Source organism: Carassius auratus, chromosome 15 (assembly GCF_003368295.1).
Source record: "Carassius auratus strain Wakin chromosome 15, ASM336829v1, whole genome shotgun sequence".
NCBI classification, from domain to species: Eukaryota; Metazoa; Chordata; class Actinopteri; order Cypriniformes; family Cyprinidae; genus Carassius; species Carassius auratus.
Window position 1 is genome coordinate 20,526,914 of NC_039257.1, and position 25,781 is coordinate 20,552,694.

Sequence of the window (25,781 nt, forward strand, 5' to 3'; positions counted from 1 at the left end):
ATTTGCAATTTTTTATTTTTATTTTTTGTCTGTGTGTTGCTGTTTCTGTGTACTGGAAGATTATGTCACTAAAAACAAATTCCTCATATGTGCAAGCATACTTGGCAATAAAGCTCTTTGTGATTCTGAAATATTAACAATAACACTTTTAAATTCTTAAATTTCTTGAGTTTTTTATTTGGTAATTAGGAAATAGAGCTTTTGCCTTAATGACTTTAAATGTGGAATCTGACCTGGAGAAAAGCTCCTCGACACTCTGAAGTTCACTAATTCTCTGCAGGTTACAGAGAGCAGGATAGAGCGAAGACACGGCCTCCAGACTACCACGACACAGCTCCTCGACCTCATGACCTCTGACAAAACACAAACACATACGAATCAGATAGAGGACCATTTACATCTGTAAATGTTACTTATGGCTGTTCACACCATGAACTATAACTATAAAGATAACTATTAGCATCCATCCCAAAACACACGATAACGTTCTTTTTAAAAGTGTGCGTCAATTAAGTTGTCTCAATCTCAGTCAGGAGAGTCTAATTGGCTGTCAATGTATTTATCATTCATCAGCTGGAAGAAAAATCTAATTATATTGTTCCTTTTATTATTAAAGTTGTGGGGTGGCCTTTGGTATTCTCATAGAATTAGAATTATTAAAACATTATAGTTAAAGTTATTGTTTTTGGTATGAACGGGGCTTAACACAGGGGTGAGTAGACTAGATACCTGGCGTAGTTGAGGGTTTGCTCAAATAGGGAGAATTCTCTATCTCTCAAAGCTTGGACGGCATTGAACAAGGACTCATTGATGCCAGGCTTCAGTTTCTCATTTCTGAAAATGAAAATAAAAATATTAAAAAATTAAAAAAATTTAGTGGCACAGTAGACTATATATACCGTGCCCTCCATAAGTATTGGAACAGTAAAGTCAAAATTATTCTGTTTACTGTGGTGTCAAGAAATCAGTGAACATGATTAAGAGATGAATATCAGACAAAACTACAGAATGTCACATTTTATTATTGGGTGATTCAAAACAAAAATGTTTTCCAAACTAAGGGTATCAGCACTTGTAGAGTTTCGTCTCCCTATCTGATGTGAGCAAAAGGTCTTTCTAAGTGTTCAGCTGTGTGCAATATTAAAAGCAGGGAACGTGTCTTATCAGTTATATCCATTGCTTTTGCATTCTAAGTCTTGCATTCGATGATGACACAAACCAGGATTAAGATGAGGAAGCCGACTCTGAAAGAAAAGTCATGCAATTTGGATGATAAAAGAAAAGAGGAAGTAAATTAGAACTATAGGAAAAACATAGAGCATGGAGAAATCCAAAACAAAAACAGTTTGCAAACTACTGGCGACATCAGCAACCAACAGCGACCTGATCAGCTGAGAAAAACAACAGTAGTTGATGACAGGCAAATCATAAAATCTGTGAAAATGAACCCTAAAATACATGTTTGTAAAATCACCAACAACCTCCAGAAAGCTGGGGTGATGCTGTGTCAAATCTACAGTTCGCAGGATAAACTGACACAGAATTACAGAAGATAAACTGCAAGATGCGAACCTCTGATCAACACCAAAAATAGAAAGGCAAGATTCTTCACAAATGTGAGCCAGAAGAGTTTTTGAACGGAGTTGATGTACTGATGAGACAAAGATTAAATTTATCTAAGTGATTGGAAAGCAAAAGTGTGGATAAAAAATGGAAATGCAAATGATCCTAAGCATGCAACCTTATCTGTAAAGTTTGGTGGAGGTGGTGTCATGGCATGGGCATGCATGAGTCTCTAGAACAGGACCTCTTCATTTTAATGATGACTTAGGGCCCTATCATACACCCGGCACAATGTGACAAGGCGCAGCGCAAGTGTGTTTGCTAGTTTCAGTCCGGCACCATTCGCATTTTCCCGTCCAGCGCCACGTCGTTTAATTAGCAAATGTATTTGCGCCCATTTGAACGTTAGGCCCATTACACATTAAGCGAATAGGGACAACCCATTCCAGAAATGCGCCTGGAATGTTTTTCTGTCGTTTAAATAGCAAAAATGGATTTGGACACGCCTTGAGTGGACCTGCGCCGTGCGCCTTACACTTTGCGTTTAGATCGTTAAAATAGAGCCCTTAATGTATGATGGCAGTAGCAGTACAAAATCATCTTGGCAACCAATATTTAAGAAAATGGCACCAAACTCATTAGAAAGCACTTCATATTGGATCAGGACAATGACCCAAAACACTATGCCAGTTCAGTCAAGGACTTTATCAGGGCGAAGAAATGTAAAGTCTTAGACTGCCCAAATCAATCTCCAGATTTAAATTAGATTCAACATTAATTTCACCAGCTGAAGAGGAGACTAAAGACAGAAACTCCACAAAACAAGCAACAGTTGGAATTGGCTGCATTAAAGGCTGGGGCAAAGCATTTCAAAGCAGAAGACCAGGAGTCTGGTGATGTCTATGGGTTGCAGACGCACTGCTCTGATTGCATGCGAGGGATCTGCAACTAAATATTAGCTTTTAATCTTTTACATCTGCCTTAAATTCAACTGTTCCAATACTTATGCTCACATCAAATAGTGGGATGAATTCTAAAAGTGATGTCCTTTTTATTTGGTGTTGAAAGACCTAACAATAAAATATTACATTTTGTAGGTTTGTTGCACATTTATCTTTTAATCATGTTTGCAGATGTCTGGACTCCACAGCAGAGAAAGCTATTTTGTCTTTACTGTTCCAATACTTATGGAGGGCACTGTATACCATGGTATAAAAGGTACAATAGAATATAAACTGACTGACATGTTTCCAACTAATGCAAACTTCTACTAATGCATAATAATGCTTAAGAGTGTAAATACAGACCCACACCTCTCAGGCAGGTCACAGTCCCACTGTGTGTTTCTCCACGCAGCCTGAAAGCGTAGCTCTCGTAGTTCAGGACCCCACTCCACCCCTTCTTTCTCCAGCCCATGAAGATACGTGTTTAGAATACTACACAAACCAAAGTTCTGCAGACCCTGAGAAACACACAAACTAACCACTATTGACCAGAGATCACAATTTTAAATTGCAACCATTCTCATAATTTTGCAGAAAATGAACCTCCACTATGCCGGTCTGCCGTGTGACCTCTGGGAGGTTGGAGTGGAGGTCGTATGAAACCAAAGCCTTGTCCCACATGGCCTCATGTTCATATGTTCGAATTCTGGAGACCACAAAAAAAAAAAAAAAAAAAAAAAAAACAACACTTCTACATTTAGATATTAATTAGTATGAAAGCAAAATAATAACCTGTTAGTTAAAATTAATTAACTAACTTTAAACAGTGAGCAACTCATTTGTTTCATTTATCTTTGAAAATATTAGTGAACACAAATGCAAATTTTAATACTTAGCACTAGGGCTGTCACTTTTGTGAAAAAAATCATTTTCGATTTTTAAGACATAAGTTTTCATTGAATCGATTGTAAAATCGATTTTCCATGTCTAAAAAAAAAACGTTTCCTTTTTCTACGTCAAATAACGGACGAATGCAAAGAGAGCACTGGAAACGCAAAAGTCAGCAATATTTCTAATTTATTGGCATTAAGTTTCGTGCAGAACAGCAACAGGAGTGCAACATTCTCGAAAAAATATATATGCAGAGGGGACGGCTGCCATAACAAAAGAAAAACATCACTGCAGGCTTCAACCCAGCTGCATTTATGATTTAGGCAATTCAAAAATCTCCAAGATTATTTTAAATAAAGATTCAAATCCATTTCAAACAACTGTTCAAAAAAATTAAACTTTATGGACTTGAGAACAGGCCATGTGTGTTTTTTATTGAACGTAACCGACACTTAGGCTAGACGGCACTAGGCAGGCTTAAGGAAATGCACCAAGGCTAGGACAATTACAAATTTATTGGACAGGAAAACAAGTCGATCAACATTTGGGGTCCAGAGCAGAGCGTTTTTTATACACTGTATGTCCAACTGTTGAGAAGATGTGCTCCGACCGCACTGATGACCTAGGGACACTCAGGTACAGCTGCGCAAGGTGGGGGTATTACCGGTCGCTGTCAGCTTGCAATGGTCCTTTTCATAACTCAGAATCTCCTGTAACTAGATGTGTGAATGAGGCGAATTCGCGTCTACCGCGCTATATGCTATATTCGCATTTGGTGTGAACGCAGAGAGGTCGCTTTCAACATCACTGGGTCTTATAGGCGCGTAAAATTGCTGGTATTTTATATCTAGCTTTCGCAACGCATACTGCACTTTCGGAATTCTTTATTTTCTTTTTCTGCTTGTTTGTGAGTTTTGTTACATCTATATTATTAAATTGTTTTATTCTTTTAAAATTAATAGTGTACATATTTGGTTAAAATCGATTCCCTATTTTCATTTTCGAAACTTTTTTTGGTTGGACCGATCGATTGTGCAATCGATTTTCGAACTAAAAGTGACAGCCCTACTTAGCACGTTAGCTCAGATAACGGATACAACTACCAGTTGTTCACTCAAAAATCATTCCAAACCTGCATGAATTTCCTTCTTCTGTTGAACAAACAAAAGTAATTTTTTTTGAAGAACGTTGGTAATCAACAGTTGCTGGTAACCATTTACTACCAAAAAAAAAAATAGTATAGAAGTCAATGGCTACTAACAACTGTTTGGTTACCAACATTCTTAAAAATATATTTGATTAAATGTGGTCTACTGAGCTCAAGTAATTGGAATCAGATTGTTATAGTACTCAGAAGCACCATCGGCATCCACTTCTGAGGAGATTTCAACATGTCTGCATTAAAAGCAGCAGTAGCCTAACAACATGTCTGTAGTTGCTTGGCTATTAGGCTGTAAGTTAATCTGTAAGTTATTATATTTTGATAAAATAAACTAACTTTGTTGCACTGACACATAATTCATAATAAGACCAGGAATGTGTATTAAAGTAAATAGGGTCAACACTGCTTTATGATGACTTAAGCACATAATCATTCACGAAACAAAAGCATGAATTTGGGTAAGTTGCTTGTAAAGAAGTTTTTGTGTTAAGATGTGTGAATCCTAAAGAGGGTTTTTAAGAAGGTGAGATTCTCAGGTAATGACATTTTTTAATTAAAGGGATGGTTGATTGTTTTTTCTAGGCTTGATTGTGTTTACTGGGTGTAGTCTAGCATGTGTTTTCCACATGATTTACCTTCTACACCACACTGTCCCTTCTCCTATGAACGCTCTGATGATTTCCTGGTTTTATGAAGCTCCTCCCTCAGAAATACACAATGGGTTCAGATTGGTCAGCTAGCCCAGTGTGTTGTGATTGGCTAAACTGCCTCTCGTGCAGTCCACAAACGTCCCGCCCCTCAGCTCACAGGCATGTGCTCCGGTTGTATTGTAAATAATGGTGTCATGAATAGTGCTCAGTCTGAGCCCGATCGAGGATATTACTGAAGAGGATCGCGCAGAACCTGTGCAAGCACGGCTCTTACATGACATTTCAGAATGGTATGTTTTTAGTTTGTTGCGGTCTCATACTTTTAGATACGCTGTTATTTGTGAATTCTACTGTTATGTTAGCTTTTAATATACGGTTTTATCCTGATCAAAGCTTTAATACAGCAGAATACATGATTGCGCTGAGGCACGTTTGTAAAGTAATTGTTTACTTTGTAACCGTAAGAAGTGTTTGCCAGCAGGTATTGCACACTACCACAGCAACGGCATAAGCGTCCAAGTAGCTCACTGTAGTCCCTACGAGCTGTATTTGTAGGCATTAAACTGGCATAATTATAAAAGATTGAACTATAAATCATAATTATAAAAAATTGCTGTATCCCGATTTGCCTATTTATACTGTGCCCTAAAAGTAATTACTCTTTTTGTGAAGAAAAGTATGTACTTTCGAGTTTGTAGCAGAACAGTAGGCAAGCTTTAGGACATACTACTCTGTCATAACTGTGTCTTTAACGGAGTCACTGTTTAGTTAGGTGCATTCTGTCACTGTTTAAACTGCACTGTCAATCATCTTGTCACAAAATCCACATTTAATTTAATTTCCTACCATGCTGGAGAGAATGAAGTGGCACGTTGATCTGCCAGCCGCGGGTCATGTGTTTGCATGAGGCATTTAAAAGTTAATGACGAAACGTCTCATTATAAAAGTTCACAATGTTGCTGCAGATAACATGTAACATGCATGACATTAACTAAATATTTTTAATCAGATTAGACTTTGAATATTTATCAGTCAAACCACTTTCTGTCCGGCGGCCTCCCATATCCGTCACGTTTGTCATTTTTTAAAACTTTTTATGCGTGTTTGTAGTGTAGTTGTGGGCAATATATTAGCCGTTAAGAGTGTGCATCGATCTGCACTTCCAATTCTACTCTCAAGTAGTAGACCATCCAGCAATCTTTGACAACATACTCTTTTCAACATACTACGATTTGGGACAGACTAACTCTATTTTCGAAAACTATTTAGAATGGATAGTATGCAAATTGGGACGCAGCAAATATCTCCGTTTGCACGGGACATTCAGCGTCATAACTTTGCAGATACTGTTTATGCTCAAACATTACATTAACTAAAGATAGAAAAGTTAAATCACAATCATTCACCACTTTAATTCATATATCTATGAAAGTTTTGTAAATGAGGCCTGTTGTGCATACAGTAGAGACATATTTACATTTATTAAAATACATGGAGTTACTCCAAGATCATTATGATTGGAAGGTCTCACCTAGTCAGAGGACTGATTAACTTGCCTCCTCCACATCCATACAGGCTGTCAGGTTCTCCAATGCATCTGTACACTTCAATCAGAAGATCCTGAGACAGGAAAATTAAACCACGTACTGTACTTAGTCTTACTTAATAACGCCAGTATTTTACTGCATTTTGATCAATGAAGTACTGTAGAGTGTCTGAGTGGTGCAGAGTTTTAATAGAACACGGAGTGAAACTGCAGTGAAGAGTAGGGATGTTCATTTTGGTTATTTTTCCTAACCCACAACAGACAAGATTATTTAAAATTAGAATTTAATTAAATTAGAGAGGATAAGTTTCTTTGACCCGTTAAAAATACTAACATTTGTTTTCCGGGGATTAATTTTACATGCACATAAAATTTTTTAGCAGCACACCACAGAACATGAGGATTCACATGGTTATTATATCACATCACGCACCTGAAGTGCTTCTGAGAGGGAAGAAAAACATAGTAAAGTTGTATATATAACAAATAAATAAGCCTATACTAGAAATATATTTTTACTTAAATAATACATTTACACTGTTTACAGAAAATAAACTGTGCAACAAGTAGCCTAGTATGCAGAATTTCATTTCATTCGCGAAAGGAAACCAGACGGCAGAAAGCTGCATCCTATTTTTTTCTTTAGGCTTATTTTACAAATGTTTTTATTGTGAAAAGTAAACCATTTAAAAAATAGGTTTGTTTCCATTGTTTGAAGGAAAAAAAAAAGTGACTGCACCGGCGCCGCGTGTGCGCACAGTTAAGCATTGCTACCTTGACAATGTAGTCTGTTCATTATCGAAATAAAATACAGTCAAACATACGGGAAAAAACCCCAGCTCGGTTTAAATATGCAGTGAAATCTGTGACGTTAAGTGTTATTCACCGTGCCGCCGTGATTTTGTGAAAAAAATTTTGTTTTATGTGGATATTGGAATACGACGAGTGAATTACATAAACAATAATTTGCCATTCAAATACATCGGGAATATGGAAACATTTGATTTTGTGTGGAATGAGAGATGCAACGTTGGTTTCAGTTTCGTTAAATTAAATTCTAATTAATTTTAGCTTAAATTAATTTGTTTTAGCTTGACATTTATATTGCTAGCTTCTTATATTTTTTTAATTCTGTTAATTGAAAGGATTTGTTGTGGAGTGAGGGGAACTAAAATAGACTAGCTATGTTTACAGTGTTTATTATAATGTTTGTAAACATTTCACGTCGGCATTAAGACTATATTTCTGAATGAAATTATCAAATGCGACTAGCCTATAGCCTACGCGCAGAATATTTTAACCATGCAGCAAACCTTTTTTTAAATATTCTGATAAATTGCTGAAAAAAATGAATAAATGTCTTTTTAAACTGTTCAACTGATTATATTAATCGGTCAAAATTCTTAATGGTCGGTAAGCGGTTAAATGAACATCTCTAGTGTTTTTTATTTTTATTTTGCAATATGCTTTGAGAGAAAAAGAGAAACGGCTGTTGCTCTGATACCCATCACCCACCTGGAGACTGATGCCAGAGTCTTCTAAACTCTTTTCATTCACACTGCTGATGGACAGTGTCTGGCTGCTCTCCTCAAACGTGATCCGTCTCGACGCTCGAGACTGTGACCTGAGACAAACACAAGCATCTGGTCACCACACAGCTCTTCAAAACAACTAATGAATCTAGAACACCATGGTCATGATCATTGTACACAGTATTAGGTAGATGACACATTACATGAAGCCTAACAGTAAGCAGAGAGTCACTGGTAGTACCTTCGGGTCTGCTCCATGTTGGATCTGATCTTGTCCACGTAGATCTCCGAGTACAGGAGGGCAGTGAAATGTGCAGAACACATCTGAGCGGCTCCAGCCACCTCCAGATAATTTAGATCCAGCCAAAAATTTGACTCACACACCGTCCCATATTCATTACTTTAAAAATACAACGTCAAAGTTGAATCCATAATTAGTGCAGAGTACAATTTGTGAGAATGTAACAGTGTGTTTTAACTATTTAACAAGATGTCATTACAAATGATCAAAAAAACAATTGGTAACACAGAAAAGATTCTGCGACATTTTCTGTTGTCGCTCCAATCAGCAAAATTCATCTGATTCATTTCACCTGAGTTTTTCTCAAATAAATTTTAATTTGTTGACTGACAGATGTCAAACAGTGTATGCAGTACATATATCACATTCATGTCTGTTATGCTTTTTTTTTTAAGTCATCAGCTTTTTGTCCATGATGTATTGTTTTGACTGTTTTCATATTTCATGGTGAAATTACTTGTCACGATAAAGTAAACTTCAAAGGTAGCATTTCTTCGACACTTTAATGTCAATGGCATAATCAAAATATTTTATCTTTTCTCAGTAAGCAAGTACACTAATGCATATAATACTTGTAGTCAGCAAGGATGTTAAATTGATCAGAAGTGACAGTAGACACTTGTAACATTTGTATTTTATATATAAAATTTTTTTTTTAAATTATTCTAAGGAGATTCTTATTTCTAACTTAAACAGCAATTAAGTAACTGACCCGTTGTTGCGTTCAAGAAATAAGCAGATTATGTCTGCGATTATCTACATTGCTTAACGGCGCAAATAAATAGACAAAGGATCTCCCAGAGTGCAAACCATTACACACTGGATAGTTTGCCAAATATGCAATGAAATCTCATAATTACAGCTTTAACTGAGGGTGCTATTGCGTTCATTTGAGGGTGCTTAGTAGGGCTGTCAAAATAGCTAAATTAGAATTTTGCGATTTCAGTTAGGGGGAAGCTACGGATGACAAACAAAACTATAGATTACTTTCACTCTAACACAGCAGAAAACAACAATGCTGCAAAATGTAGTTATTTTTCTTACTATCTATTTATCTATCTATTTATTTATCTACCTATTACTCTGATTATTTAAACCAGATGTAACAAGACATTTCTGAGCTACATTTAGCATTATTAGCATTATTAATCTGTATAATATAGCCTGTATATATATGTAGGCCTTATTATAATTGGGAAAATTGTTGTTAAGATGGCTGGGATGGAACTAACAGTTTATATTTCTTTTCTGCTCAAGATGAGAATGTTTTGACTACTGTAGCTACATTGTTTTCAGTAGGCTAAATACTGCTTCTATGTAAAATATTAAAATAGTATAGATTTCTGGAGGAAAACCCTGAACTTTTTTTTTTTTTTTTTTGCCACATGGCTTGCATGTATCTAAATGTAAAATACAATACATGTCAAAATGTATTGATTGATTTATTGATTGATTTTTTTGTCCTGGCCTTTGCTTGGAAGACAATACAGAGGCTGTGCCTCTTGGAACTTTAATGAATACCCCTGACTTATATCATATAGAAATATTTTATTTGTATGATTTTGTAATATCTGTCTCAAATATTTCCTTGGGTGTCATGGTAGATCTGACTCTTATTATAGAATTTGATTACAGAAAAAAGGTTCTGAACATGGTAATGGATTAAAACATATAAATTACAGGCTGGATGTACATTAACCTTACATCTTAACACCTCTTTAAAAAAAAAAGAAAAGAAAAAAAAAAAGATCATCACAGATAATATATTTTGTCTATAGCCTATAAAACAGCTGCGTAAATAGGAAGATTTCAATGCATGAGGATTATGAATGGGATTTTTTTAGTGAACCATTAAATGACTCGACCCGGTCTCGTGACCAAGGACGCAAAGACTTCAGACTGAACTCGGACTCCAAGTTAAAGACTTGTGAACATCTCTGGTGACACCTACCTCGTCATTGCATCATGTGTGCCATTGATAAAGCTGCCTAATACACTCCTAAAATTCCAATGTAAAGTTTTTGCATTCAAAGGTGGATTTTTATTTTAAATTCGACATATATTGGAAATTCTTTTGTCTTTTTGACAGCTCTCGTGCTTAGCATCATCTAGCACCCTGTAGAACCAGGCCTGAATGATAAATGTGACAGCACCTATACTTGCAGCACTGGCAATAAGTGTGAAAGCATATTCAAAAATAACATCTAGAATTATATACTGCTTTGGATCCACAGAATTTGTCAGAAATGAAAACTTGTCCAACCTTCCAGGTGCCACGGGGCGGCTCTGTTGCCTGAGATAGTCTATGACTGCCAGCATGCTGCGGAGTGAGGTTTTGTCTACCTGGCTCTGGTTGCCAACATCAATACTGTTCCCTGTTCAAACAGGAAAAAAAAGAGACATTGCAGCAGACCAACCTTTTATGTCACAGTCACCACTTCAGCTCCTATCAAATAGCTTTGCACCTGAATCAGAGAGCATGGGGGTGGTGGGGCGGCTGGTGGGGGTGGAGGGTCTGCGGCACTGACTGAAGAAACTCTGGATGTGTGTGGATAACAGCTGCCTCCAGGAACCATCCACATCTCCCAGAAGAATATCATGAACAAAGAGTGGCAGCATCCTCTGACAGAAATCGGTTTTTACCTACAGCAGTAAAAGAGTTTTTCACTCAGACTCTGTTTTCCATGTGATCTGAGACCATTATAAACCATTATAATGGATCCTCAAAAGACAGCATGGCTACTATTTCGTCAGTGTACCTCGCATAAAGGTCTGGTGAGGAGCAGAGCCTCATTGCGGACACCTCCACTGTCTAACAGAGCCATAGACAGGTTCTTTAACCAGTCCTTGTTTCCACCAGGTTGCACTAACCAGAGTTCAGAATTGTCCAGCCTATGTCTGGACTCTGAGGTCACTTCCATACTCACGATGGTCTCCTGTATAAAAGAAGAGATTAATCCTATAAGGCAGTTCTTCCCAAACCTGTCCCAAGACCCCTGCACATTTTGTACGTCGCCATTATCTAACACACCTAATTCAATTCACCAGCTCATTAGTAGAGACTAGGGCTGCACGATGTGTCGTTTAAGCATCGATATCGCGATGTACGAATCCACGATAGTCACATCGCAGGATGTGCGATGTTGGCTGTCGTGGTTGATCCGTTATTCATTAACTGTACGGGCCAGCTGCTCCCCGGCCCTTGACGAATGTGATTCGCGGAGCGCGCAAAAGAGAGAAAGCGAGAGAGAGAGAGAGCGCCAGAGAGAGAGAGCCTGAGAGAGAGCACGAGAGAGAGAGAGAGCGCCAGAGAGAGAGAGCGCGAGAGAGAGAGAGAGAGAGAGAGACAGAGCGAGAGAGACAGAGCAAGAGAGACAGAGCGAGAGAGAGAGCGAGCTGTCTTCAAACAACACGAGCGCGGTCTTGCTCTCTCTCCCTCACGCATATTAATCAATTGACACGATGGTGTCGATGTTTAAATCATTTAAAATGAGAAAGTAAGTGTGCTCACCCTATTTTTGTTTGTAAGAAAAAATTAGATTAGATGGCATATCGCAATATATATTGCAGAAAAATAAAATATCGCAATGCCATTTTTTCCCAATATCGTGCAGCCCTAGTAGAGACTGCAATTTGGTGCGCCAGACAAGAAAGACACACTAAGTGTACAGTAATGGGTGGTCCCAAAAAAAATGACAGTTTTGAGAAGGAATGGACCACTTTATGCATAACTTTTTTTTTCTACAAAGATTCTTTTTGATGTCATTCACTCATTTGATCATTAATGGTTTCGCAGTTCACAAATATTTAGCATGCAGTTGGAATCAAAAGTGTTAACAAAAAGATTTTGCCGATGTGAAAGACTTGCCCTCTTCTTGGCAGAGCGGAAGGGGTTTAGATATGCCAGCAGAGGGTCCCTTTTGATTTTATACATTTCCCCAAATTCAATCCCACACTGAGTGGCCAATATGTCCTTCAGACATATCCCAGCAGCCTGACGCACTGCAATACTGAAATAAAAAAAGATAAGACACAGAATTATGGTCTAATTGGTGCAAGCACTTTCATAATTATTGCTATCAGAAAGCAAAGTCTAGAAATAGTTTATTGATCTAAGGACAGTGTGAAAGTGTAAGATCTGATAATTAAGTTGTAATGAAGTGCCTGTGATGCGTGAGAGCGTTGTCCATGCGGTTCAGGATGATGAAGATCCACTGAAAACGAACGTCAGGAGACAAATCGGCCGCTCTGGCATACAGCTGGTCTTTCCCATAATGCAAGGCGATGGATGATAAGTCAACTGGACCAAGTTCTCCTAGGCACCGGCCGGCAGCCTCTGAAGAGTAAATGATAAATAAAATAAGAAAATAAACATTTGGAAAAGTGAAAAATAAAAATACATAGGCGACACAGCTTATTTAATTAACGACTAAATACAAATTTCAACAGAGTACAAATCAGTCTTTTTGTGCAATCAGAATCAGAAATGGTATTGGTGTAGAAGTCGGAATCATTTTAGTAATTTGTCTCCAATAAAAAGCTCCACCTGTCCCCCAGCTAATAATATAAACAGTAAATTACGGTTCACATAAAAAAAAAAAGGATGACAACACATCCTTTTGCAATTTCATCATACATCAACACGTCATAAAAACTGCACTCGTCATGCCAGTTCATTTCTTATATTGCATGTCAACACTGAAAAGCACTTACTCAAGATGTCTCCTCCACCAGGATGGTTCGCTGCGATTTTGCAAAGCTGAAGAAGGTTAAGAACCAACTTAACCAAAATACAGCTGGCAGGATCAGCTAAACAAACACAGATATCAGATATGGACATGAAGCATTAGGACACTACAATTGCATAAGAATAATATGATTCTGACCATGGCATTCTTTCAAGAGTTGTCCTATCTGCTGTTTATGGCTGTGAAGTTGCCTTTTTAGATCTTTCAACCCTTCCAAACGGGCCAGGGGCAAAGAATCACAGGATGTTACTGACAGAAAATGCTCAATTTCCTGCAAGAGACAGAAAAACGGGAGGGAGGAGCAGAATTGTCCATGTTTAGGCATATCTTGCATCACCTGTGTCAATTAAATCTGAAAAATCATCAAAATTCAAATTTAGTACTTAATTTAACTTCTACTTAGTTCATGGTAATCCCACAATGCAACAGATGGACATTTGATGTTAAATAACATATGAAGGTTGCTCTATTTTTTTCCTGTTATATTGGTTTTCCTTTTATTTATTATATATATATATAAAAAAAAAAACTTTGCTACATGTACAGCATTGGACTAACTGAGGTTTGTCATAGCACTTGCACATCATCATTGTTCTTTTGTTGGATTTGATTGCTTCCATTGCCCTCATTCGCTTTGGATAAAAGCATCTGCTAAATGACTAAATGTAAATGTAATGTAAAATGTAAATAATGTGGGTCTATACAGCATTTCTGAAAAAGACTGTAATGTTGACCTGTCTGAGAGTGAAGGCTCCTGAGCTGTATTTGAGAGCGTGCTGGGCGGCTCTCAGATCTCTAAAGTGTGCTCGGTCTGGAAAAGGCTCCAATAGGGGTATGGCATTTCTCAACATGCGGTTCTCCGGGTTTTCAATCACCAGGAACCTTAGTAGACTGAGGACCTAAAAGCATACAATGTGTTATAATTCCCTGCTGAATAACCAATCAAATCACACATGAGAATAGGGCTAGGAGACATATATCTACAATAAATGCATTATTATTCTGTTAGTGATATAAAACTAACCAACATTGACTTTAAATCAGTACTGCAAACCAGTTTTACATTCCTGACTTAAAACCTTAACATCAGAGATAACATTTAGAAATAAAATCAGTTTTCAGTAAATCAGTTTTTTTTTTTTTAGGTTGACATTTTGACACACCATCATTTTTCCATTACTTTTTCTGAATAAGAATTAAGAATTAATTTCAGATTAGACTTTTACATGTACTATATTCATGTAAAATATATATTTATTGCATTTAAATATATATTTTTTAAATGAAGTAATTCCAGAACAAATACATAAGTATAATAATATAGAGACATCAATATCATGAACATATTAAATAATTTCCTTTAGCTACAATGCCCAGCCCTGTAAACACATATACACAGAGGACAACTTCTCTCATTAATTTAAGGTGAAAGATCAATGTGAAAACACACTAGAACAGTAGTAATATGAATAATTCTATTCTAACCTTCTGAAATGCCAGGGTTTGAAATCGGGAGAATTCGCCCCTTAACGTGAATCATCGTGTGGTCTAAACAACTAAAAACAATCAACTTAAGCGCTGCTCCTGCTTGTTGAGTTTAAACCCATCTGTTATCTATACAGTACTTATTTTATATTCAGAAATTGATCAAAGATCATTCTCTTTATAATTGTTGGAGCAGTGATTGGATTTCTGCATTTTTGCCGAATCTCTGATTATAACCATTGAAACGGTTTACACTGATCAACGGATCTCTTATTTACATTGTGTTTTCACTCAGTAGACATGATAGTCCCTCCAGAAAAACGTGATTATGCGATCGCATATTTAATGCATGATCAGCCAAAGGCCGTATATTTATGCGGGTTTGCATTTTTTCAAATACGTATCTCTTTTGCGGCATAAATGGCCGATTTCAGAAAGCAAAATATGCGGGGCTAGCATGATTTCATAATCCCTGTAATTTCATTGCAAAAAACTCACATATATATTAGCAGAAAGTTGAAAAATGTTGCGTTTACTTCACACAAGTAAAGCGCCATTTCCCCCCTATTGCCATGTGAACCTTATGAAGTGACGTAATTACGTGACGTGAACATCATCTGCAAACCCCGCGGTGAAACTTGGGTGAAACTTGAAGCGTGCAAATCATTCTTATTTGGCAACAAAAATAAGCGCAGAAAAACGTGCGAAGCAGTTTCCCGATTTGTTACATGACAGTGGAGCCAAATTATATTGCGAGAACTTGCGAAAACTGCGGTTTGATGAAATAGAGAAAAAAAAGGTGATTCCCCCAACACCCCCTTATCACTAGGCTACTAACACTGTTGTAGTTTCATTCAGAAGTTGATGCAACTTTACAGTTGTACGATTGCACTTTTTTTGTTACAGAAGAGTACCAAAAACTTTCAGTTGTAATTATATTAGTAGTATGTAAAATAATTTACGTTGCAGTAAGAGATTGCAACTTAAATATTCTGTGATTTAGTATGCTCGCTTATCATAGGAAGTAATAAGAAATTACTCTTTAAATTAAGGTAGTAGCCTAGTGAGCAAAAGGTGTTGGGGGAATCACCTTTTTTTCTCTTTTTCATCAAACCGCATGCATTTTTGCATAAAATTGCAAAAATATCCAGCATATTTTATGGCATTTTTTAAGAAAACATGCCGCAAAATCAAGGATTTTTGCCCCGCAACAATGGAGGGACTGACATGACTGTGTTCAGCTGCAGCCTTGATATGAATGCTACAGGAGTAGATCTAAATATAATGCAACAATCAACACTTTTCATGATAAGCTAAACTTAAGACCTCCTTTAGTACATTATAACATAACAGCTTGTGACCTGAAGTTAACACGTCATGCTCACTCATTCACTCGTCCCTCTCACCTGCTGAGATATGGCAGACTGATCCGTGACCTGTGCTGTGAGAGTACCAACAATAACCTGCAGGTGGCTCTCTAGAGCATCATCACAGTACTGGACCGCCGTCTGACAGACCAGAGACAACAAGTCACAACACAGGGACAGACTCCGAGCGGACACCTCATCCTGCTGACGTGACCTACAGCAGAGAAGAAGCCCTCATAACATGAACCACAGACCAGTTTACATTTAATTGTAATAATGGTGTTAAAATAGTGTTTAATCATTTTGGCCACCACTATATATACCCCTAAAACATCCCTAATTGTGTGTGCGCACAGACCTGCTGTTGATGTGGTGAATGAGTGTATAGATGATGTCACGCAGCACAAAGGCCCAGGCTCCGCCCAGCCCGTCCTTCACCTCTCTGAGAAGCAGGCTGACGAACAGGTGGTACATCATCAGTATGCGGTGCCTCTCGTAGCCGTTGGTGGTCTCAGCAGCCTTCTGACAGATTGCTATGAGAATCTTCTGAATGGACATCTGAAACATGCACGACACAGACGGACGCAGGAGTTTTATAAAGGAATAAGCAGATGCTCAGGTATAAAATGAATATGCAAGATTGCGTGGGAGGCTCACAGGAGTCTTGGACAGGATAGCCACCAGAGACTTGTGAGTGGCACTGTGGCATTTGCTCAGGTAGTCCAGCGTGGCTCTGATCACATACGAGCTGAAGAACGGTGGGTTTGGAGCAGGATCCAACTCTCTGATTACAAAAATTAAAACATGTTTGTGAAATTTCTTTTGTTTCCAATAGGGTTTCCTATGCTCGATGGTACAAAAACTGAAATAGCAAGATAATATGACAAGAGGCATTTTTCATTTTTGAGAGCGATGAAAATTTTCACACTTTTAACACTTTTAAACATCATGTTCATGGTGAGAGCCAGGTTAGTTATTCAAGATCAATTCTATGTTTTCTAAAGACATTTCTTATGCTCATCAAGGCTGTATTTATTTTTATCAAAAATACAGAAAAAAAAATGTTTTTATTTAAATATACTTTAAAATCTAATTTATTCATGTGAAGCTGGAAGCTGAATTTTCAGAATCATTACTTATTTTTTTCAGGATTCTTTGATAAATAAAAAGTTAAAAGGAACAGTGTTTATTTAAAAATGTTTGTTTACAAAATACACAAATATTTAAAAGTTTAGAATCTGTATTCTTTTTTTTCCAGAAATTAATACTTTTATTCAGCAAGGATATTTAAAATGGATAAAAAGTTATAGTAAAGATATTGTTGGAAAAGTATGGAAGCCCGTTTCCGCCACGTAATAAAATATAAAACAAGGTAATTGTGACTTTTTATCTTGCAGTTTTTCTGAATCGCAATTGTGAGAAAAAAAATATGAATTGCGAGACATGAACTTGCAATTGTGAGAAAAAAAGAAAAACAGAATCACAAAGTATAAATTCACGATTGCGAGAAAAAAATTCAGAATTGCGACTTTATAACTCACAATTTTAACTTTATAACAATTTTGGCTGTATAATTTGCAATTGCATGTTATAAAATCAGAATTATTCTGAGAAAAAAAAAATCTGAATTGTGAGATAAAAATTGAGGTGTTTTTCCATAGAAAAGAGTTTTATTATCACTAATTGCTTTTCTTTTTACATTTTTATTAATCAAAGAAAAAAGTATGACAGGTTCCAAATATATTAAGCAGCACAAAGGTTTCAAAATCAGCATTTTAAAATGATTTCTGAAGGATAATGTGACACTGTAATGGCTGATGAAAATTCAGAAATAAATTATATATCAAAGCATAATAAATAGGAAACCAATATTTGAAGTTCACAATACAACAGTTTTTTTCTGTATTTTTCTCTGTCTTGATCTCCATTAAAAAACATAAAAAATCTTCCTGATCTTAAATATTTGAATGTCAGTGTACCTGTAATAGGACGGCACATGACAAATGAGATACAGAGAAAGATTTTTACAGAATGTTTCAATTATTTGATCTATTTTATCTCAAATGGAAAACAGAAGTATATTCCTCATGATATAATCCCTTTGATCTGTTATATGGCATGAAAATATACCCAGTAAATTTCTGCAGGTCTCCTCCACCCGCTGCCGCCCCTTCTGTCTCATGCAGTGTCATTAACAGCTCCACCACAATGTCAGCCAGGTTGTTGCAAATCAAACTGTCAATTTGCTGAATGACAAAAATTTGTTGTAGAAGATTCAGTGCAAAGAACACATTTATCTGTGTGTGTATAGAAATAATTCTTGAGCTGTGTAACACTTTTTAACTTCCATCTACAGAAGATATAAGCCAGTCTAAGTGTAGATCAGCACTGTACTAAAACCAGTTATGTGCATCCTCACCTGTTTTCCCAGGCAGTTGCTGTTTGTCAGTATATCATACACCCTGTGAGCTTTCTCTCTCTGCTGAGCCACATGGGTGTCTTGCCCAGCGAGGGCAAAGTGGGGCAGGATGTTGACCATGATCTTGGGAAAGCAATTCGCCAGCAGCTGCTTCCAGTCCTGATCCAAGTGAGCGCCGATGGATTTCACCTCCTCGAAATCATTCAGGAAGACCAGGTGTGGGATCAGCACATGATAGGATGACCTGACATTTGGATACGTAATTACAATATAATTACAGGAGAACCCCTATGTAAAAGTTTTCTGAAAAGTGATAACTGACATTAAATAAATGGTCCTAAAATAGACGACTTATACTACAGTGGGGCTCGAAAGTTTGTGCACCCCTTGCAGAATCTGTGAAAATGTGAGTAATTTTCAAAAAATAAGAGAGATCATACTAAATGCATGTTATATTTTATTTAGTACTGTCCTGAGTAAGATATTGTGCATAAAAGATGTTAACATTTAGTCCACAAGACAAAAAAATTGCTGAAATTATTAAAATAACCCTCTCAAAAGTTTGGGAACCCTTGGTTCTTCATACTGTGTTCTGTTAACTGATGATCCTCGACTGTCTTTCTGTTTTGTGATGGTTGTGCATGAGTCCCTTGTTTGTTCTGAACAGTTAAACTGAGCAGCGTTCTTCAGAAACATCTTTAAGCTCCTGCAGATTCTTCAGTTTTCCAGCATCTTTGCATATTTGAACCCTTTCCAGCAGTGACTTTATGATTTTGAGATACATCTTTTCAGACTGAGGACATTTGAGGGACTCAAACACAACTATTTAAAAAGATTCAAACATTCACTGATGCTCCAGAAGGAAACAAGATGCATTAAGAGCTGGGGGTGAAAACTTTTGGAATTTGAAGATCAAGGTAAATTGTACTTAATTTGTGTACCGGTAACATACAAGTATCTTCTGTTGCTTACGAAGGGCAGAACTAAATGAAAAGAAATCATATTTCAACAAAATAAGACAAATTTGACCATCTTCATCGTGTTCAGAAGTTTTTTTCAGCTCTTAATGCATCTTGTTTCCTTCTGGAGCATCAGTGAATGTTTTTAAATAGTTGTGTTTGAGTCCCTCAAATGTCCTCAGTGTGATAAGGTGCATCTCAAAATCATACAGTCACTGCTTGAAAGGGTTCAAATATGCAAAGATGCTGGAAAACTGAAGAATCTGCAGGAGCTTAAAGATGTTTCTGAAGAACGCTGCTCAGTTTAACTGTTCAGAACAAACGAGGGACTCATGCACAACCATCACAAAACAGAAAGACAGTCGAGGATCATCAGGTAACAAAACACAGTATTAAGAACCAAGGGTTCCCAAACTTTTGAGAGGGTTATTTTAATAATTTCAGCAATTTTTTTGTCTTGTGGACTAAATGTTAACATCTTTTATGTACAATATCTTACTCAGGACAGTACTAAATAAAAAATAACATGCATTTAGTATGATCTCTCTTATTTTTTGAAAATTACTCACATTTTCACAGAGTCTGCAAGGGGTACCCAAACTTTCATGCCCCACTGTATATATGCAATACATCATTACTTTTGAATTAAGATAAAATATGACCAGCACGTTTCCATGAGATTTGCCCTAGTGACCAGTCCACACATGTAAACAAGATCATTATAGTAGCATATACCTGTAAAACTCTTCCAGACTGCAGTAGTCCAGTAATGTGTAGGGGAAGGACTGTAGTGTGTAACTTGCATCGGACTGTTTTTGGTTCAGCCACTCGGCCACTAGATAATACAGGTGTGCATTAATTAAACTCTTAGAGTCCCTGTACCCAAGTGACCGGGACACACCTCTCAGCACCTGCAGGGGCCACCACAGAGGAAGTTCTTCATTTCTCTTTTAATGGAGTATAGTCAGGAACATCTGAACATCGTTACATACTGTATCTCAACCTTTTTGATTAGCTGCTCATCAATGCTGTTCTCCTTGTAGGACTGAACGAGTGCAAACAGAGCTTGCTTCTCACACACAGGACTGCAGGACATCACCATCGAGACACTTTTCAGCAAGACTGCCCGTCGATTAAAGGTCTCGTCGGGTAGGTCTTCTGAAGGACAGTTTTTCTGTAGAAGAACAAAATGACAGAATGACAGGCAGAAGGGATTTCAAATATGAAATACATATACAGTAGGTGGCCAGCCTTTCTGGGGCTTACCGCCGCGCGTATCGCGTGTTAAAATCATTCGCAAAACTACCGCCAGGTGGCGCATAAAATCTAAAATAAAAAAAATATTGAGATGTTTTAGTAAAAAATGTATTTCTGGGTGATTTCTCTACTGGCTGTTTAATTACTTGAAAAAAAAAACATTTACTTGAGAAATTGATAGCTACTTGACATGGTTTTGATTTAACATTAATAAATGTACACAATTTATTTTATATGTACGTTAATATGTAAAATAAGGGAGTATTCATATTTGTTTTTGCTGTGGCATTGATTTAAAACATATATCGAGAATCCTGAAAATTCACTGGCATTGATACTGACATTTTGTTATAACAACCCTAGTTTTTTATTTGATTGGTTACATCATAAATTACTTTCACCTAGTTCTGAGAATATATTTACTATTAAGACACCTTCTTTATGCCATCAAAAGTTTGCAATGATATAAAACGACAGAAAATTCATAGCAATCAATTGACACCATATTTAACTTTGATTACAATTTTGATTAAACTGGAGTGTTATTCGTCTGAGTTCTGACAGTGTAAAGCAAAAGGCTGATAATTATCCAAAATAGTCTTTAATTATGATTTATAATAATTATAAAAACTCATTATTAGGGTTTACATGCAAGTGACGATGAAAGAAAACCACTGGATGTTTCTCAGCACAATAATCTTACACAATGTTGACAAAGAATACAAACTGAAATCAGAGAGACTGGAGTAATGCTTTATTACGCATAGTTTGGCTACGTCCACACTAAGCCAGATCTTTCACTATCCAAACTTTTTTTTCCCCCTCGCATTAAGAAATATCTGCATCCCCACGAAACCAACACAAAACGATGTCGTATACATGCCATACCAGCCAAAAAATATGTATGGTTGAACTATCAGTCAAATGAAGGTAAAGGAGTTTTACCTGCCCCCTCATTCCTTCCTGAGCCTTGAGGTAAATATTCTCAAAGGCCATCTGCTGGTTCTTTAGCGGAAGCATCATCGTCCCACTGCCATCCGGTCCTTTTGTAAGGAACAAGCTAGAATTGAAAAGTTCATGTGAATAATGGAAGACCAGTTTCAAGTGAATTAGATTAAATTAGCTTTTACAGCAAAATTTGGTTAAGCTCAGCTAACCTCTCCACGGACAGTGCTGCCAACATACACACGTGGTGATGGGCATCTGCTAAATGAGAGGAGAGAACCACAGACACCGGCAGCACCTCCTCCCGCAGTGTTAGCTCCGCCCACTTACAGCACGGGTCCACCTTATAAAACATGAAATATGACGTAACTGACTGTTATTTAATAGTAATAGTATTATTACAATAGCAAATTAATAATGTATTGTACTATTTATACTAAAATAAACATTACACTGTACTTACCTCCAGCAAAGCCAGTAAACATTGCCTTAGTGCCACTCTCACAGCTGAAGTACATTTGCCAGATTTACCCAAGATGCTGTACAGAGAAAGTGAATATAACTGAACCTAAAGAAGTTTTTAAATAATCTCTATTCGTCGTGCCTAACAACACCCATTAGCGGCTATAAATTCACTGTCAACTATGACTTCTTGGGGCTTATTGCTTCAACATACCACAGTACTATCATTGCACATCATATCCTCTGTAGCTCACCAGAATCCTGATATGACTTTGAGCAGAGCTCCTTTGATATGTGCCATCTCATCTTCCTGCTGGCTCACAGAAGGAGTGCGGCCCAGGCAGCGGATGGACGGCAGCAGAGAGCACAGGATGGCAGCACACACCTCCTGGTCTTGCCGATATAGAGAACAAACATCTCTGTATGGAAAACCAAAAGACATCGCAACAAAGTTATTGGAAACGTTACTTACATTTTGACACCCAAGATGTAGATAAGTGTGTCATTGAAACGGATTTGGAGAAATTTTGCATTTCACATCACTTGCTCACAAATGGATCCTCTGCGGTGAATGGGTGCCGTCAGAATGAGAGTGAGAAAAAGAAAAAACTCACACTATAATCCATCAATTTAAATGTCTTATGAAATAAAAAGCTGTGTGTTTATAATAAACAAATCCATCATTAAGAGGTTTTTAACTCCAAACATTGTTTCTGGCTAAAATAGCCCTCTAAAATAAGTCCCCTATCAACAAAATTGCTTTCTCCAGAGAAAAAAAAAATGTCTTGTCTGAATCAGAAGAGAAATATGTACAGATCAAGCACGATTTACAAGCAAAAAAAGCAGTCCAAAAAGTTCTAAACAAATGTATTGGTGAATTTTGATATGACAGGACAACAGAATGGACTTTTTAAATGGACTTTTTCCACTGGAGGAAACGATATTATGGATTATAAACTATTATTTTGGCCAGAAGTTGTGAGAAAAAAAACACCATTATTGATAGATGTTTCTTACTAACTTTTCTCTTCACAAAATGATGTTTCTTACTAACTTTTCTCTTCACAAAATCGTGATGGTTTGGAGTGGTTTGGATTACTTCTGGATTATTCAACTGTTTGAACTATCATTCTGATGGCACCCATTCACGGCTAATGGTAAAAAAATATGGTAAAAGAATAAAAAAAGTAATGTAATGCTAGTTTTCAGGATAAACATCTTACTGCACTGCATACACACACACACACATATATATATATATACATATATATATTAGGGGTGTAACGAAACGCGTATTCGTATTGAACCGTTCGTATTGAACGCATTATGTACCGAACGGTTCGTTGGACTAATTAATTATATTTGAAAAAAAAAAAGTGAAATATAATGATATGCGTTCAACAAGGTAGTGCAATAACCCAAATGATATAACAGGCAACGCCCCTGACACCCCCGAAGAAGAAAAAAACACCAACTTATATGTTTATGTTAGGCTACTCAGTCAGGCGCTCACTCACTCAGTACGCGCTGAGTGAGCGAGCAGTTCATGCACGGTACTCGGTGGCCAGTGCGTTTAACAGACCAGAAATAGAAGATCCTCCAATAACCAACAGGTCTGGTGTTTGGGTGCACTTTGGATTCCTTGTAAGCTTTAATGGTGATGGCAAGAGAGTGGTGGATAAAAAAACAACGGTATGTCGCATCTGCTACATGACAATAAAATAACGGGAAGAAAAATAAAAAAAAAACACGAGCGGGAATACTTGAAACATCAACTCATTTACGCCGACATCACCTTATCGTGTCAGTATCTGGGAAAAGACGAAAAAGAGGAGAAATATACACGCAACAAACTATCCCCGCAGCATTTAGTCAGACATTTCCAACGGATTCAAACAGGGCAAAAGACATCACCGCAGCGACTGGTAGGCTTCATTTACGTTATAGCCGCGGATATGAGACCTTACTATTTACCATTCATTCTATCATCACCATTATAGCTTACAGGGAATCCAAAGTGCACTCAAACACCAGACCTGTTGGTTATTTTAGGATCTTATATTTCTGGTCTGTTAAATGCATTAGACATTTTGCAATGAGCCTTCAGCGCGTGCTGAGTGAGCGAGCGCCTTAGGGGCCGTTCACATATCGCGCCTAAAAACGTGTGGAAAACGCTAGGCGCGTCTTTCTCCTCCTTTCCAAAGCGCTCGGGCAGAAGTGCTCATGAGGCGTCTGCCTTTGCTAAGCAACAATGACCTGCTCTCTCCATGAAGACGCGGAAATTTCAGCAAAGGATAAATGGATTTGCAGCTCTAAAAATCACTTGCAGTAGGCTAGCTCTGCTACTAAATGTAATTTTAAAATTGCAATCCATATACAACTATGATCAGCTGTTCCTTCATCTTGGCTGAGCTCTCAACGTTGTTACGGGAAAGGATGAAGCTGATTGGTTAGTTCTTGTCACATGACCCGCGGTGCGCTTGCAGCATTCTGAAAAGTTGAGATGTTTCTACATTTTGCTGTATCTAAAACGTACCGAACCGTACCGAACCGAACCGTGACATCAGTGTATCGTATCGAACCGAACCATAAGAACAAAAATTGAGGTATCCTTACGCCAGAGGCCTTAGAAGAGTGTCAAATTCTTCAGGATCCAGAGATGTGATTTCTGCTGGGAGTTTCTTCAGCAATGAAAGATACTACACAAACAAAGAGTGATAATAAAAAGAGTTTACATGCATTAGATACACCCAAGATGTGCTAATAAAAGATGTGGACCACATATCAGGACACCAGTCAAGAGCTTGCCTGGTTTATGTTCATGACTCTATGTTTCCATTATTTTAGAATCAGTAAATTAAACAGCATAATCACCATATGGAGGTGAAGCATCTGAGAGAAGTCTATGAGGTCCAACAGTTTGAGCAATTTGCGTTGAGTGTCCAGAGGTTTGAAGGAGAATCCACCGCTGTATTCTGAAGATGCACACAGAGACAGGAAACCGAGCACGGACAGGAAGGCCAAGTCTTGTCTGGATAAATGTTCCTCAGATAATGCACTCTTGGTCCCTAAGATCAAAAATTAGGAAAAAACGATGTGTCCTGCTGAAGAACATGAAATCACACAACATTAATCCCATTTCTCTGAGCACCTGCTGTGTGCTTTGAATCAGCAGCTTCTTCATTAGACTGGTGAGGTCTGAAAGTGCTGTGGTGTGTCCCATCTCCATCTTCAAACAGATCAATGCCCTCCTGATTGTCCATCTGGGTTCTGCTCATATCCATATCTTCATCCATTGGGTCATTCTCCATGACTGTGTTGTCCTTTTTACTTGAGCTGCTTAACTGCAAACGTAAAAAGCGTGCTTTCGATGATCAGCAAGATAAATAACAGTCTGGTTGTAAAATCTCAGTATCATTTCTAACTGAAAGAAACTATGTTTAAATGCATTTGTATATTTAAAGGTGTTAAAGTGTATAATTTTAGCGGCACTAGAGGAACACAATCATAAAAATATTGTGTTCAAATACACCCAGGAAACATTGAGATG

The 25,781-nt window shown here is 37.4% G+C and overlaps 1 protein-coding gene across 3 annotated transcripts in view; it reads right to left on the reverse strand.

The window, feature by feature from the left end:
- atm (ATM serine/threonine kinase) overlaps nt 1-25,781 on the reverse strand; it is a 61,634-nt gene that overhangs the window by 17,922 nt on the left and 17,931 nt on the right. For 2 of the 3 annotated variants that reach the window (XM_026282861.1, XM_026282860.1), the window contains exons 17-45: nt 25,383-25,575; nt 25,106-25,299; nt 24,848-24,930; nt 22,486-22,650; nt 22,233-22,308; nt 21,982-22,112; nt 21,770-21,884; nt 20,571-20,741; nt 20,303-20,478; nt 18,609-18,852; nt 18,320-18,435; nt 16,847-16,973; nt 16,548-16,747; nt 16,229-16,403; nt 14,072-14,236; nt 13,476-13,608; nt 13,303-13,398; nt 12,754-12,925; nt 12,458-12,599; nt 11,349-11,525; nt 11,055-11,232; nt 10,853-10,964; nt 8,530-8,688; nt 8,272-8,380; nt 6,742-6,830; nt 3,111-3,213; nt 2,871-3,025; nt 730-834; nt 234-353 (exon numbers count right to left, since the gene is read on the reverse strand). In XM_026282861.1, coding sequence (XP_026138646.1) covers nt 234-353; nt 730-834; nt 2,871-3,025; nt 3,111-3,213; nt 6,742-6,830; nt 8,272-8,380; nt 8,530-8,688; nt 10,853-10,964; nt 11,055-11,232; nt 11,349-11,525; nt 12,458-12,599; nt 12,754-12,925; nt 13,303-13,398; nt 13,476-13,608; nt 14,072-14,236; nt 16,229-16,403; nt 16,548-16,747; nt 16,847-16,973; nt 18,320-18,435; nt 18,609-18,852; nt 20,303-20,478; nt 20,571-20,741; nt 21,770-21,884; nt 21,982-22,112; nt 22,233-22,308; nt 22,486-22,650; nt 24,848-24,930; nt 25,106-25,299; nt 25,383-25,575 — 4,181 coding nt within the window. The remainder of the gene's footprint in view (nt 1-233; nt 354-729; nt 835-2,870; nt 3,026-3,110; nt 3,214-6,741; nt 6,831-8,271; nt 8,381-8,529; nt 8,689-10,852; nt 10,965-11,054; nt 11,233-11,348; nt 11,526-12,457; nt 12,600-12,753; nt 12,926-13,302; nt 13,399-13,475; nt 13,609-14,071; nt 14,237-16,228; nt 16,404-16,547; nt 16,748-16,846; nt 16,974-18,319; nt 18,436-18,608; nt 18,853-20,302; nt 20,479-20,570; nt 20,742-21,769; nt 21,885-21,981; nt 22,113-22,232; nt 22,309-22,485; nt 22,651-24,847; nt 24,931-25,105; nt 25,300-25,382; nt 25,576-25,781) is intronic. The other variant, XM_026282863.1, reaches the window with a different exon arrangement.